The 16,624-nt window shown below is 45.4% G+C and overlaps 1 protein-coding gene across 9 annotated transcripts in view; it reads right to left on the bottom strand.

The window, feature by feature from the left end:
* Nucleotides 1–5,843: 5,843 nt before the first annotated feature.
* LOC132260259 (afadin) overlaps nucleotides 5,844–16,624 on the bottom strand; it is a 32,036-nt gene continuing 21,255 nt past the window's right edge. For 6 of the 9 annotated variants that reach the window (XM_059758262.1, XM_059758266.1, XM_059758270.1 and 3 more), the window contains 10 exons: nucleotides 16,094–16,215; nucleotides 15,277–15,693; nucleotides 13,906–14,076; nucleotides 12,605–13,843; nucleotides 12,090–12,208; nucleotides 9,538–9,672; nucleotides 8,411–9,255; nucleotides 7,340–8,344; nucleotides 7,151–7,266; nucleotides 5,844–7,071 (listed from right to left, as the gene is read on the bottom strand). In XM_059758262.1, the coding sequence (XP_059614245.1) occupies nucleotides 6,888–7,071; nucleotides 7,151–7,266; nucleotides 7,340–8,344; nucleotides 8,411–9,255; nucleotides 9,538–9,672; nucleotides 12,090–12,208; nucleotides 12,605–13,843; nucleotides 13,906–14,076; nucleotides 15,277–15,693; nucleotides 16,094–16,215 (4,353 nt within the window). In that variant the 3' untranslated portion in view covers nucleotides 5,844–6,887. Of the gene's footprint in view, nucleotides 7,072–7,150; nucleotides 7,267–7,339; nucleotides 8,345–8,410; nucleotides 9,256–9,537; nucleotides 9,673–9,928; nucleotides 11,907–12,089; nucleotides 12,209–12,604; nucleotides 13,844–13,905; nucleotides 14,077–15,276; nucleotides 15,694–16,093; nucleotides 16,216–16,624 lie in introns of those variants that run through there. The other 3 variants (XM_059758265.1, XM_059758263.1, XM_059758264.1) reach the window with 3 other exon arrangements.

Raw genomic sequence — 16,624 nt, 5'->3', positions numbered from 1 at the left:
TCCCGCGGTTTTTGCCTACGGCTGCTGGCCGCCGAGGACCGCGGCCATTGTCTGGCGATAATGCATGAATGGCAAGGGCTCTGGTGTGGTTTTGGTGTCTCTGCGCCGCATTGTCATCGTGCCAGGAGTTCATCTGTGCGCTCTGCCGAAGACAATAATTGTGGTCTCGCGGTCAAGACGACTAAATATCGGTTCTGGCTGAGGACTCTTCATGGGGGCGCACAAAAAGTGGACTTCTCTCCGTCTCTCGCCAAGAACTCCGTGTTTATTTGCATATTTTTATTCCTCTGCCTTTCCTCTGCCTTGGGAAAAACAAATAAAAATGTCACAGTGCTGAATCGATACTTTAAGTCAATCCCGGGAAAATTTATGTTGAACATTCTTCATGTTTGTCTTCTTCGGTTGACTTTGCGGGCTTCTTTCACTCCTCCTCCTCCTCCACCCCTCTGCATTATCATGGCCTGTGTGTGAGATAAGAGAAGTCACTTGAGAGAATGCTTCATTTATGTTTTGCGACAGTTTCTCTCTGCAAAAGCCCAGGAATTGTGGCGAAGAGTTGCTCCATGTTAAGCACAAGGGGGAGATAATATGGTCAAAAGTGGTGTACAGCTCAGCAAAAGTGTTTAGAACTGGAAGAGCTTGAATATTTCCAATTTCTAAAATATTGCGTCATACAAAATTGTCTATTTTAAAAGCTATTTAATTGAATTTCTACTCCAAAATAGCAAATTTCTGCTCATTGTCGATTTTTCACAGATAAATTTTCCTCACATTTGCCTTTTAAAGATTCCAAATAAGTTTCTTTCAAGGGTTTTTTTAACCTTAACTTCTAAATTTTAGGTTATGATACTTTAGGCGATTAGAAAATCAACAAAGTTCCGAAAAAGGGGAAGAAAATGAGGAAAACGCATGTTTTAAGCACTGCCAAAGTTCTGAAAATGTCTGTGATTCTTGGTGGTGTACACAGTTTACCCTATTATTTCCCCCTTAGTTAGGTATATATGACTCTTCTCTCGACGACTCACAAAATTTTTCATGAGAACCTCAACTTACAACTCATGAGCATGACAATCTCAAATGTTTCTGGTCTTTTTGCCGGCAAAAGGGGAAAATTTCAATCAAAACTTTATGTCCCAAGAACATTTCCTCTCGCCACACACACAAACACACACACACGAAATCTCCTGGGGGTGCGCGGGGACAGAGAAACCATATCAAAGGACTGTTCGGACGATTGCTCGCCACCCTCGCCGCCTCATCCGGTCCGGAGACTGAGAGCCACTCCAGCAAATCTCTGCGCTTCTGGGAAAATCCCTCGCATCGCCAAAATCGAACCGGAAGCGATGGAAATCGTCGAGGTTTGTTCCACTGCCAATTGAATCCCTGTCCGGGGGCGGGGGCCGGTCGTTGATGAACACAGGGACAGAGCATCAAAAGCGGGCTGTAATGTATGCTGCGAGGACGTGCGGTGGGATTAGGGGCCCGTGTCGGAGGATGCCAAATTGCTCCGGACGGGCTTCTGGTCGAAATTGCACCCGCAACACTGTGCAAAATGCCAAAATGGGGCTCCCCGGTGCCATTTGTGCGTCTCCAAGGCCCCAGGCGGCGGGAAACTCCTGCCCCGCGTTGGAAAAAGGGTTGCTCCGACCCCCGATTCTTGCTGGTGAAATAAATTTTTACGCTTATGGCACAAAACACACGCCTCGAACAAATTTCCCTCCGCTCGATTGGATCACGATTTTCTCAGCCCCTCTGGCTCTCCCCGTCTTTTCCCGAGGGTCGGTCAGGCATTCAATTGCAGTGATTGAATTTCTGAAAAGTGAGTTTATTTCAAGTATGATTGGATTATTTGCCATTCTCTCTCTCTCTCTCTCTGTCCAATGACGCCAATCATATCAAATTATTCAATAAACTTTCCTCTGCAAAAGAGACATGCCAAAAGAAGCTGTACATAAAGCTCTGCGATACATATAAATTCAAATTCCAGGAGATTCGCATGCTCGTCGAGAATTTCCTGCTCTGTGCAAAACTATTTGCCGAGGAATTAGCATAAGACGAGCGTCCGCATGGAATCAATTTCGTATGCTGCCGTCGTGTGTGTTAAATCACAGGCATTGTTTTTATCCACCCATCGCCAATCCACCCCGAACACCCCATGAAATTCCCCAAAATTCGCATACGACTTAATCACATTCTGTCATTACGAAAATTTGCTTTTATGTGACGTTTGCTCGAATGGGCGAATTTGAATTTGCGCCCATGTAACAAGAGTGAGAGTCGCACTGGCATTTTCGCCACGCCAACAGTATGACATTCTCGTGCAACCCTTAGCGGAACACGACGCCTCAATAAAGCGAAATTATGGCGATAATGATAATGACGGTGGGGCAGGGAGCCAAAGAACATCCACCAACGGAGAGAAATTCATTGGGAAACAAATCACGAACAAAGAAATTGCCGTTTACAAGAGGGTCGATCGAGAAGTCATCGGATGCAATCTTCAATGTATAACAAATTAGTGGGTTTTATCATGACTACAATGAATATTTACGAACAATTTCCTCGCAAGGAAATCTACTTTTCAACAAACTGTGGACAAGAAGGAAGAGAATTTAGTCTAAATGTGATTACTGCAATCGGCGATAAACTGAAGAAACTATCAAGACAAGCACTAGTGGGCGGAGCTTCTGAGTAGGCGGAGCATCAGCGTCACTCAGCAAACACTGAAAATCGTGCATAATATCTGATTGAGAGATTAAAAAGAAGAAACTGTCAACGTACAGCTTCTCTTCATTAAAATTGCCCATGGGAATTCAAAGCGGCGCGTCCGAAAAGTTTGCAAGCAACCCTCCATTGACTAAGAGAAAGCCTCAACCCTTGTCCCGATGCAGGAGCGCGAAAATGCTCGAGAGGGAGAAACAAAGGGATGAAAAGAATTCCTTCCATCGGAAACATCGCTTCTGCTTGTGTGGATTAATTTTAAATAACACAACAAAAGGCCCTCAATTGCTCCTTCAAATGGAAAGCCGAGGCGGCAGAGAAAAAAATCCTCTGCACGCATCCTTGAATAAGAAATTCCATCATTGTGTTTTCTTCAATTGAAACGTTCTCTCCGCCCGGATAGAGTATCGCTGTGCTGATTTCCATGCGATAGTGCGGCGCTGCCGAAGGGTTGGAGGGACCGTCGAAATTCCATAAGCCAAACGAGGGGCTGAGGTTTTCCCGATCGGGGATTTGTGCACTAAACGGAAACGGAAAATACTCGATGGCAGTGCCGAGAGGGGTGTTGGCCGGGGGCTGCAATTTATGTAAATCGTGTAATGTGCAATTCATAGAGAGATGTACTGGAAAACTGATTATGCTAATGATGTCTTAAGCCTTTGCTTTCGTCAGAGTTTTCAGGGTGAGACTTTGTACAGTTCCGTCAATCTATGATTAGCTGATAAGTCGCCGGGTTGAATCTTGCGGCGAAGGTGTATTAATTGAATTTCCATCGATGCGATGCGAGAGTAAGAAGTGCCAAGGGGGAGATATTGCAATTAGAAATTGTGTACAGCTCAGAAGAAGAGGATAAAAACTTGAATTTCATTCAATTCGTCTAGCAGATCAATTCAATTTCTATTTATTTAGCAAATAACCTCCAAAAATATCAATTCTCACAGTCAAAAAGTGGAAAGAATCTTATTTATTAGCAGATTTAGGCATTTTCATGCAATAAAGAACGTGAAAAATATTTCTAATTGTACAAAAGTGAAACATAACCGCAAAAATGTCGTTCAAATTTGAATAATAACAATTTTGAAGCGTTTTTTTTAGCAAATATTCAGGTAAAATCTTCAATTTTGGATTTAAAAGTAAATTGCAACAGTTGAAAATATATTTTTTTATATATTTAAAATGTTTTAAGCAATTGTTTAATGTTGTTTTATCGATTATGATTGGAAAAATTTCCAGAAATATGTTTAAAAACAGTTTTTCACAAAAATATTATTCAAAAACTTGTTTAATTTCTTATTAAAAGTTGCCAATTTTATTGTCAAACTGAAAAGAAAATTTATCTACTAAAATAACAATTTTAGTATAAAGTTTGGTCCGTTTTTTCCTGAAATTCTCGTAAGACGACCAAGGATGTGTTTGAATTCTAGAAGAGTTCAAAAAGTGTTGGGAAGTGGTGTTCAGATTTTAGCCCCATTATCGGCCCCTTGAGACGCGCGGCCGGGCGGTGGCGGGTTCGTCAACCCCGTGAGTGAGTTTGGCGTGCATATGTGGAAGTTTCCAGGCGGGAAGTGGGGGACTTTGCAGAGATGACACAGAGAGGGCTGGGAAGTTGTTAATTTGCACAACGACGACGCCAACGAGATTTATACACTTCATAATCAGTTGAATGGGAACACTTTGTGCAGCAAGAGTTGAAAGAGAGTTAATCCAATTGCAAACTACAACTGCAATTCTGTGCCGTGTTTTCGGCACAGCAGCTCTCGGGGAGTGTGTGAGCCCTCATCATATTCAGGCGCTCTCAGCGTACCTGGGGAGAGATATTCTTGGGAAAATGACAGCTTGACACGTTTTACTTGTAATTAAAATGCTCTCAAATTCATCAAATACCTCACATTTTCGTCCCTCTCTCCATGTCAACTGGAAAATACATCCCTGCAGAAGGAGATTCTCTCCCCTCAATTTGACGCTCATCTCCCTGGCAAAAAAGCCCCTCTTCGCACACTCATTCTGTCCATCAAGACACACAGAGTCTCAGTTGGAAAACTTTCAATTAATTGCAAATTTAAATTGTAACACTGAAGCCCCTTTTTCTCATCTCTCTCTCTCTCTCTTACTCCCCAGTGTTTGTCGACCCCTTTTTTCTTCTCTCCTTCAAAAAAGGACGACACACAATGTCAAGGAGGATTGTGAGGCATTCTCCGCAGAACAAGTTTCATTGAGGACACATGAACGATGGAGTGAGGAAAAAATGTTCGGAGGCATTGTTGTTGGCAGAAAGAAAAGGAAACCCTTTCATTGACCCTTATCTAATAATTTATTTTCCACTCTGGCTGGAATATCTACTAGATATACACAATTTCTCAGAGGGTAAGTCGCCATGGGACTTTTAATGGGCTCGCTTGACTGGAAAATTCATTAAATTTTTAAAGTGAACATATGCCTATTTTTTCGCCATCATTCATCTCGGGTAAGTTTAACTACTTTAAAAGGGGTTTTTTGCAGTTTCCCCTGAAGCCTCAAACAATGATGTGTCATTGCAAAGAATGGATTTTGCATACACAGACAGAAATGTTTAGCAAAAGTAGCGACAAAGTTAGCTAAACTGTGCTGATGGTGAAAGTCATAAAATTTGCCCTTCACGGTTTTATTAGAGATTGAAGAGATCTTAGGAAACAATTCTTAATGAATTTTAGAAGTAAATATCATGGAATTCGTCTTAAACATCTGATAAATTCACCGAAAAAGTTTTTTCATCATGTTCGCGACTCTTTTCCGCGAAATAGAATGTTTGACGCGATAAATTACGTTTCAAACTGTCTTTTAATTAATAAAATTTTGATATTAAACACTCAAAAAGACCAAATAATAAATAAAAATCAGCAAAACAATTATCCTGAAGACATCTCAGATTCATTTAATCGGTTTTAAACCCCATTAAGAACCGAAAACATATTTTAATGGCAAGAATTGCTTTAGTTCTTTTTTAATGTCATAAAGGGACTAAGACTTAGGGCGAATGTCCTTAAACTTGGCATGGAAAATACATTATTAATGAGGGAAGATTGGTGGAATAATTCAGATTTCTAGCTTCACTGGAAATTCGAGCAACAATGGAAAAACTCTGATTTACCACTAAAATTTTTATTTTTGTTCAATAATATTTCTCAATAACTCTCTCTTATTTTCTCTCGCCTACGCTAAATTACTCTCCGTCGCACAAAATTTATAGTTTCATCTCAAAAAAAAAACTTCTCTTCCTCTATCATTTTATATCGCCTTTCATAAGAGTAAATATTTATCTATCATAGAATGTGTGTATAATATGTATTTTATGTATAAAGTTATACTTGAAATGTATTTGAAACTCTTTATCAAACAAGAGGAAAACATGTAAAAAAAAATAACACCTTAAGGCGAAAAGGATACAAAATATGTAATACCAAAATCGAAAAGTTATAATTATAGCGTAAAATTATCTGTTTTATCAGCTAAATGGAAAGTCCTACTAAAGTAAATTTTACACAATACTCAAAAATTCATCATAATCATATTGGATAAATTGTAAAAAAAATAATGACAACATCTAAGAGAGTATGCAATATTTTGTTATATTCAAAATATATATATATATATAGCAATTTAGTGAATTTATAAAATATGTGGTCTCCATTTTTTTATTCTCTCAAATTACAAAGCATCAATTTCATTTGGTCCAATCTTTTTACTAAGTTTATATCAAACATGTTTGCTATATTTCTCACAAATCTATTTCATTATACATTCCCTAAATATTCTCTATTCTAACCTTCAGTAAATTTCGTCAATTTCTCTTCTTCTTCACCCCCCAAAAAATAAGCAAGATCAATCATCGAAAGTTGTAAAAAAGAAAATCAATATAATTGCTACAGATGTCAATCATAAGTTCTCGAATATAATTACAATATTACAAATACACTTCTCTAAATTGGAAATACACTTAGTTAATGTATATATAGGAGCTCTATATGTATATTTGCCTAATTGTTACATAGTTGTTCTCATTGTTGAATGCGTCATCATAATGAATTGTGGTCTCTTTCGAAGGTGTAGTAAATTTATATAAAAAATAAACGATAGCATTTTGTCTTCACTCACAAATCCCGCGCACGTCTGTCGTCACACATTATGTCTCAGTGAACGGCGTCGATGTCCCTCTGCGCCCTCGAGATCTTCAACTTGTCCTTTGGCGTCTGATTCTCACCGGATTCCAGAGCAAACATCTTCATCTTCTCCTTGAACGTCAGCTTCTCTGGCAGAGTGTCGTTGCTCTTCTGATTCTTCTGCTGTTCGGCCAGGCGTCGAGCGCGCGGATCCCTGCAAGCGAAAGCCCAAGAGAGAGAGAGTCAGTGGACAGTGTTAAGAGGATTGTGAGGGATAATAAGAGGACTCTTACAGATAAACCTCCTGAGCGCCAATCACGCCGGGTGTTTGCTGATTGTGCGAGTTCCAGGACTCATTCTCCGGCGTCGTTGGCGTTTGCAGCAGTGCTGTTGTGTCTTGGATGAATTTCTGGTCGAAAAATGAGAGAAGACGAGAATTCAAATGAAAAATCAGTTAGAGTCGCTTTTAAGCGGAGACTCACATTCGGATCCTCGTGGATAATCTCCAAATCCGCCTGTTCTGGCACCATGGCCGGCGCTCCGGCCACAACATTGTTCTCCTGATCGTGGAAAGACACCCGCTTGTTGTCCCTGTTGAAGCTGGACAGCGGTGAGAAGTTGTTGTTCACCATCGGAACGGGCTTCTTGTTTAACTCCAGATGCTGCGGCGGCTTCTGTGGCAGATTCTGGCTGTTGCGCAGCTTCTGCTGCTGCTGCGACATCACAATGTAGGAACTGTTGCGCTCTGGAGGCGGCGGTGGTCCTCCATTGGATGTCACTTCGAAGCTCTCCCGTGGCGAATCACCCTGATGTTCCTGATCATATCCCGCGCCCGGCGACACATCCGCCACGTGCAGATGTGACATCTCCTTGGACAGCAGCAGAGCCGTCGAGTTGTTATCGTGAATCTGCTGCTGATCCGCAAAACTGGCGGATTTCGTCTGTTTCGACGGCGAATTGGGCACACTTCCCGTTCCCAGCAAACTTCCACGTCCCTCACTCACCGGAGCTTCCATTCTTGTGGCGCTGTTGTGCTTCAGAATGCTCTTGGGCTGCATCACTGTCGCCTCCACGGGCACATGGCTCTCCCCGAGCGCCTTGGCCGACGCATCGGGCTCCTCTTCCGCCTCCACAGGCTCCTGGGCTCGTCGCTCGAAGTCCCTCTCCAGCACCATCGTCTTCAGCTCCTCCTCCTGCTGCGGCGTGCGATGCGGCAGCCCCGACAGCTCGTTGATCTGCTGCTCGCGACGCTGTCTCACGTACTCACGCCGCATCTCCTCCTCCTTCTCGCGCTCCTCGCGCTCCCAGGGATTCATGGAGGACGACGGGAAGGCCTTGTTGGGCCCCCTGGCGCTGCTCAACGGATAGTATCCCTTCGGAGGATCGGCATTTCCGGCCACATATTGCGGCTTGTACAGCGGATGCGTCGACGAGGGCGGCAACGGAGGCGACAATTGCTCGTCAGGCGGCGGCAATGGACGATGATGCTGCAAATACAAAGAGTGTGTGTCAATACTGACTCGCGTATCCCATGCAAGAGTGTGTCTGCATACCTGAGGCTTGGGCGCAGTCGGCGGCAGTTGCTTGAGCGGACTCATTTGCTGCTGCGGCGGCGGATAGGGCTGCTGGCCGTACATGGCGGCCGCTCCGCCGGTGGGCGACATCATGGGAGGCTTTCCGGCCATTGGGCTGCCCTGCTGAATGGGTGCCAGCGGCGAACTGCTCATGTCCAGCATCCCCATCGGCGCCATCATTTCGCGCTGGTTCCTCCGTCGCAGCATTTCACCCATTTCACTCATCTTGGCCTGCATGCGCATCTGCGCGGCCTGGTCGGGCGGAGAGTAGACGTGCTGGTGCCCTGTGGGCGGCTTGGCCGCTACCACCGGCTGCTGGCCGGCCGGATACGTGGGATAGCTGATCATGTTGACGTTCTGCATGCTCTGGCTGGCGGAGATGTTGCTGGCATAGCCACTGGAGTGCGCGATGTTGGGCATCGACGGCGCCAGCATCTGGTTCATCCGCAGGCTCTGCTGTCCCTGTGACTCGCGCAGGAAGCTGTTCTTGGGACGCGGCTGCTGCTGCTGTTGCTGCATTGAGTAAGACATGGCGGCGGTCTGGGGGGAAGGCAGCGTGTTGCTGCTCATATTGCTGTTGAAGTACGCCGAAGCTGGACGGCTGAGGAGTTGCTGATTGCTCACACTGTTGCTCAACGGCGGCGACACCATTTGCGACGCCGACGACGAGGCTGGCTGGAGGAGCGGCATTGGCGGTCTGTCACCCAAGTTCGGCTGACTGATGTTCTGGCCACGATAAATGCTCAGGTTCTGATAGAAGCCCTGATCATTCACCTGGCCAGCGGCCAAATTGTGAATACTCCTCGATTTATTGCCAGCCATTCCTGCAAAATTGGCCAAAAGAGAAAAGGATTAACCTTTCAATTCAACCCATCAAAGTTTTCAACAGCTAAACGCTCAATGAATTTTACATAAGGATATAATTGTGGAAAGGGCACAGTATTGATTTCACCACTCAAACCATTCTTTCCCATTCAGTTTGAGAGGTTTTCACTTGCAAACGTGATTTCCAAGCATATCACTAGAACTCCAAAGTCAAATTTAGGATGAATTTCAGAGCGTGTGGCTGTCAAAAGGGCGGGGCTTGCGAATGGGCGTGGCCTTACCGATATTCCCAACGTGATGAAGAGCCGGAACTGATTTGCTGTTCAAGAGTTGCTGACCACCGGGCGATGGAAGTGGTGGTTTAGTGGTCTCTGCTCCAACACGAGATACATCTCTTTCGGACATTCTTCGCGTGCCTTCAAATGATGCAAACAGAGGTCAAAGCATTAGAATCACATTGTGATATTGCCATTCAGTCTACAAAACATCAAACACTGAAATGTTAGGGAATAAAATTGATAAAATAAAGATTTGTGCTGCAACATTTCCAGCAGATATTGATACAGAAATGAAAGAATTCGGCATGCAAGACTGGATCTTTTCGTGCGTGACAAAAAACAGAGAACCAAGAATAGCTAGTAAACCAATAGTTAGAAAATGAGTTCACGTTACAGCATGAGGACAGAGGCCACACTGGGTCATCTTGAGTCAAATCTCGCGGCTTTGCCACGCCTGTCGCCGCATTGCTTGAGCGCTTTGCTCGCCTGGCGACTCTTGATCTGTCGCAGAGTGAGAATTGACGGTGGGTGCGGCGCTTCCGGGCACGTCTGGATGTGGATGGGCCTATTGGCCAGATCATCCACTGAGCAACACCGCGTGGCGCGTCTCTTGGTCACAATGTAGGCCTCGGGGAACTTCTTGTGACGCCGCACAGGGCACGGATGGAGAGTGGCAATGTTCGGGACGCTCTTGAATCGACTGGGCGGCGGAATGTTGTCGATGCGATTGAATATGTCGTCCATATGAGCACACTTGCCGTACTCCTCAGCCCTTAGATTGATCACCGACGCTGAGCACTTGCCTGGACAGCGATCAGGACATGCAACTTCTGGCGTGCGACTGCCAAACTTGCTCCACTCGCGGAGCTGCAGCATCACATCAACTCGCTCAGCCTCGGACAACTTGCGGTCATTGTCGCGCTGCTGGGAACCCTTGATGGTCCCGATATGTTGCAGATTGGGGTAGGATTGACTATGCTGGGGGTGCTTATTGCTTGGATGGTCAGAGGTATCGTGCAGGAAATCAAAGTACTTGGTGAGGGCGCGCACTTTCCCATTGCCCAAGATCACATCGTCGCGATACGGCGGCGTTGTGGACCACACCACACGATGACCAACATTCTTCCGCTCGATCACGCGATCGTAGTCCACGTCCGGCGGTGGCGATCGCCTGGGGCGCCGCGCGGGCGCCCGGCCGGCCACATCGGGCGAGCTCGTGGTCGAGTCAGAGTGAATGCCAGAGAGATCGAGGGCCATTTCACTGAGATCGACGCGTGGTGGTCCCTTAGATGGTGTCGGCACTGCTGGCGGCTGATCCCCATCCTTGTCAAAATAAATACTAAAATTATCGTCTCTTAATGGTACATCAGCTGCAGCATTATCACCCGTGGATGTTGATGCCGCGGCGATGCCATCACAGTTCTGCCATTTCTTCAGCTTGCAAAATTTCAAAATTGACTCCTTGGTCCCTGAACACTTCTTCCTCATGCGCTTTCCGAGTGGCTCCTCCTCGGCCACCACAACGGGCACGCCATCGACGCTGTGCCCGCCGCGCGGCGGCACCTTCTCCTCGCCATTCCGCAGGTAATCACACGTGCTCGACTTCCTCACATTGACACACACATTATTGCCATCGGTGGACACTGGGTTATTGCTTGTGGACAGGAGGGGCATCATCTCCTCGTCGTCATTGATTATGTCAAAGCTCACGGTCTTGCGACAGCTGGCGCCGCTGTCGCGCCTGTTCTTCACAATGATGCCCGGACTCTTGCTCGGCCCCGCCTGACGGACGTCCGGCTGCGAGCCACTGGACGGCGGTAGGTAAGTGTGGACGGATGGGGGACTGAGATCATCATCAATGTAGGGAATATCGTCAGAATCAACACACGACGCCAGACTGTCCTCATTCAGTGGCTGATTCTGAATTGACTCCGCCGAGCGATTGTCCGAGTTGCCCGACAAACTGTCATTGTCATTCCTAATCACATCATCACTGTACTCCTCCACATAAATCATCGGCGGCGCCTCGAAGTCCCTGTTCAGCGAGCTGTTGCTCGCTATTGGTCGCGTGTCGCGATATCGCGGATCGATGTGGACCTTCTGCTGAAAGTTCGGATTCAGCAAGATGTCCTCGTGCGACGACGAGGAGCTCCTCCTCCTCCCGTACATGTCATAGTGGTCCCCAAATCTCATCGAATACGACGGCGATCCACACCGATCCTGCGCCACCGGCATGCATTCGGTATTGAACAAGTATCTATTGAGACTCTCCTCAGATCCCGAATCGTAGTAACTCCGGTTCGTTGCGAAGAAGTGCATCTGCTGCTGATGCAATTGCTGCATTCGCAAGCGATGCTGTGACATTTCTACTTCTTCGCGAACACACAATTAGCATAATTTTTAATTTTTTTTTAGTAATTTACCAACGAGAGCAGCATGAGAAACGAGGCAGAGAGTTAGTAAGACGCATTCTCACACTTCCTCAAACACTGACAATCGTCAAGAAAATCCCACAACAAAGTGCTGAATAAAGAATTCTCTAAGACAAAACTCACCTCTTTGAATCACGGGACTCGGTTGCTGGAGCAGAGTTGCCAATCCATGATAAATGGCTCCTTGCTTGGCCACCTCTAAAGTGACCACAGGACCAGTTCGCACAAGATAATCGGCAGCTCTGAATGTACAGAACAAAAAGAACACCCCGATTAAGTAATTTCCATATAAATCTATAATTAACATGAAAATAAATGGAGATAATTGATAAAATATCCTGTGAATTTAATTACAAATCCCCCCTTCTGACTGTGAAAACATGATAATGAATAGTAATTTTTGGCAAACAATTAAAATATACACATTAAATGTGGGATATAAAAAGGAGGAAAAAAAATAACCATCGCCCAATTATCTTCCTATCGCATTTCATTAACAATGCCTTTTTGTCCCTTTCACTGTCTATTATTATATGCGAATTAATTGGTCGCTGACACGAAAGGCTTGTTGGTAATTAATTATTTCAATATAAACACGACACATTTATAGTGCACGGCGTGTAATTCGTCCAACTCACCGTTCTTGTGTGATGCCGATAAGGCTCTGTCCGTCGACTCTCAGCAGCTGATCTCCCGCCTGGAGTCTGCCGTCGGCATCAGCTGCACCTCCTGGCACCACGGACTTGATGTAGATGCCCAGCCTCTCCTGGCCGGCGCCCTTGGCCGCCACAATGGACAGTCCCATGCCGCCGTTGTTCTTGTGCAGCTTTATCACTTGAATGTCCGGCTGGGGCATCTTCGTGGACATGGCACTGGGCGATCTCTGGTTGTACTGATGCATGTACACCGTCCACAGACCAATACTGGTCGGCTGGGCCGCCAGGCGGCACATCCCGGCATTCTGCAGTGGCGTCAGGAAGTCCACAAGTCCCGCCGGAATGCCTCTCACCACGTCACAGCTGAAGCCATCCTCGGGCAGCAGCAGCGCGAGCTGAGTGTCCGTCGACTCCTCCAGGCGCACCTCTCGTCCATCAGACAGCGTCAATTCATCCGCCACAGACTCCGCCATCCTCAGGGCCGTGTCAACGAGACTCCGTGGAATCGGTTCCTGACTCAGCAACGCCGCCATTTGCAGGGAGTTGAGACGGAAGCAAGAGTGCGCGAGCTGTTGCACCTCAGTCACTGTCGTTTTGGGCGCCTGCAGAAATTGCGCACACTGATTGATCTTGGCCAGGTGACAATCCGCCGCCAATTCAAGTCCCAGACGCTCAGCCCACAATTCCAGCAACTGCAGCCGATCACTCACGACCTTTCCCCACGTGGCGTTGCACATCTGAGGCGTCGTGACGATCTTATTGAAGCACACCACGTTGATGTAGTGAAAGAGCTGCGAGAAGAGCTGAATCGTGAGGGCGGCATTCACTCGACAGCGTCGCAACAGAGCCATATCAGCCCCGAGAACCGTGAGCACAAGTCCGGCGGCACTGTCGTGATCAATGTTCTCCGACAGGAACTGATTGAGGGTCTGAGACAATTCGGCCTGGAAGGAATTCACGAGATGGCGAAAAGCGGACTGCACTGTTTCCGCCAACACTTCCTGCGCCTGCAAACTGAAGGCTGAAATGTGGCGATCGGACTTCAGGAAGTGCAGAAACTCCGAACTGTTGGCCATCCAGAATGACACCACCTTCGGATCGGTGTACTGCTCCTGGACGCACGTGTAGATCATATTGGCGACGTGGTGGAGGAAGGCCGTCAATTTGTGCGCCCTCTCAGTGGGCTGCAGATCCGGGCGATAATGAGTCGAAGCTCGGTACCTAAAACACACACAGAAACTCTCAGGACTCAGACCCCAAACATGAGCGCTCTTGCATCTCACCTGGCGCACAGATACAGCGTGTACACCGGAGCTAGCTTAAAGTACGGAGCATTGACATCCAAATCTGGTATCACTTGACGCAAAAAGGCCTCCTGATGGGTCTCTGGAAATTCCAAGACAGCCGGCAATATTGGTTCTTGTCCCGCTTCATTCGCAGCTTGAATTTTGCCCCTGCGAAAGAAGAAGAAAAAGCAAAAAAGTCACACAAGAGTTTCTTTTTGTCCATCCAAAAATCGATAACTTATCAATTTAATGAAATTCATAATTGTATTCTTTACTTTTTCACGCAATTTATCGCATTGTTGAATTTGCTATTGAATTGGAAAAAAGCGTGATACAAAAACATTGATTAAGAATATAATGCACAATCATAACATGGAGAGAAATAGAACGATAAAAGCCCAATAAAACATTGACGAACATAACATTAAGGGATGAAATTTATGGTGATTTTGTGGCTTTCAAAATCAATAACAATGGAGTTAATGCGGAATTGCTTTACAATAATGTGTACGTTGTGGGACTTCGATTTCAAAAACTCACGGAAAATTATGAAACTTTGAGTTTTACAAACGATATCATAAATATCCAATAAGTCCCGCCCATTTGAAAACCACGCCCACAAACTCAATTTTAATACTTTAGGGAAATTTTGACTATTCTTTAAGCCAAACGAAAATGTAGTTTTTTTTAAAATTATTCTGAATTTACAGAGATGGTGGCAAATAACTTAAACCTTTAAACTCCGCCCACCCTTAAACTCCGCCTATTTGACCACATTTTCGACGTGTTTCGGAAAATGTCGCTTCTTCAACACATTCTAAACACTGTGACAGATGAGAAACAACATTACTGACAACACATTCTAATTATCAGTTGCAACAATTTCCACATATTTTCTCCAGTTGGTTAAAAGAACACAATGTGATTACAACGAACACTAAGTGCCATTCAGACTTCCTGAATGGTTTTGTTTGTTCTATTCTTCTATACACTGTGTCTTCATCTCGCACAGAGTGTTACAAATCTCATGTGCAGGAGGTAAACAAATTGATTGTGATGGCCTAAAGGGTGGGAGAGATGAGGAAGCCATCAAACATCAAGTACATTCTTCTCTCCCATTGTATTTCGGGGAGGGTGAGTGTGCCAGGTGATTGACGAAGCCGAAGGGCAACAAAAAAAAAAGAGTGGTGATGATGAGAGGTGTGAGAAAACAGCCACATGATTTGACTCAATTACCTGCTATTGGAACATGATTGAATTTTTTTTTCAATGTTTTGTCTCTCTTTTTCTCTCTGTTCTACTTGATCTCTTGTAATTGTGTGTGTGTATTTGGAGAGGAATCATATTAAGAGTGGTTGGGAAAAATACCTGATTTCCTGATTCGATCCCGCCGACTTATTGCTAGAAATTGATTTAGTTTCCGTCTCAATGGTGCCATCAACGTCGAAATTCGTCTCAAACTGCTCCTTTCCGCGCGCCTGAGCCGTCGCGGGGGCGCCTTTGTCCGCGTCCGCCGGAGCGAGGTTCTTGTTATCATCGAGATACGGTTCCGCGTGATTGTCGCCGCTGGCATTGCCCGCGGCGGTGGGCGTCTGTCCACCCACTCCGGCCGCGCTGTTGCCGCTGAGATGGTGATGATGCGGGGTGTCGCCAATCGATTGATTGGCCGACGTGGGCTCATCTAAATAGCTACTGAGCTTGTTCAGCGTCTGGGCTTGTGCAATGGACTGGACAGGACTCAGAGGACGCTCATCCTCATGCCATGACGGTGATGTTGGCGAGCGACTTTACAAGTGTAATTGCAAAATGAGGAACACATTGATGGGGTGTGACAACAAAAAGAAACGGAAAAAAAAGAACACAAAATTGTTAAATTGAGTTAAACATAGAACGATGGATACAAGCAAAACGACACACAAACAGCACAAACTTTCCATATATGTACAAAATGGAGTGCTTGAGGTAAATTTTGATAAAATTCCAGCGCCCTTCTCGCATGCAATTATCATGAACGCTTGGAGGAACTTTCGCCAGACAATTCCAGGGTGAAATTACATTGCATACACAACACATATACACACACAGTCATTACTGCAAAAGCCCAAGCAACAGATGCACAAGTGAAACTTTAACACAATTAGGACCATAAATAGGTCCTCCCCTTGGGCAACACGTTAGTTCTCACCTGTCATAGAGGCACGCTGAGTCCAATTGGGACTGAGACAGGGCCAAGTTGTACCGGCCATCGGACGGTGAGTCCACAAAGCGATACGACGACACTCGACCGAACATCACCACAGATCCATTCTGTAATTAATTTGCAGCACAAAACACAATTATTTCAGTCTCTACACAATTGGCGAAACTGTGTCGATCATTGGACACTCTAGAGGCACATTGATTTTCCCATGTCAGCGTGGGATTCAATTCGAAAAAACACCGCATATATTTAGACTATAATTCTAATTGATGTTGTCACACAATAATAAAATTCAGGGAAATTGTGGACTTTCCCATAATAACTTAAACTGTGGGTGTGTGTTAATTCAATGAGAGAAATTATAACAATTAAGGGTCCAGAAAAAGAGCACAAAAAAAAACCCAACAGGAAAACGCGGAAAGCATTTTAGCAAATATGTCATTTCCACAGTCATTGAACGAGAGGAAATTCTCATCATTTTGCACAATTTAAATGAGAAAAATGTTCTCTAAATTG

The sequence above is a fragment of the Phlebotomus argentipes genome, unplaced genomic scaffold (assembly GCF_947086385.1).
Source record: "Phlebotomus argentipes unplaced genomic scaffold, Phlebotomus argentipes genome assembly scaffold_18, whole genome shotgun sequence".
NCBI lineage: Eukaryota > Metazoa > Arthropoda > Insecta > Diptera > Psychodidae > Phlebotomus > Phlebotomus argentipes.
Note: the sequence above shows the minus strand (reverse complement) of the source record. Positions and strands in the feature narration are given on the sequence as shown.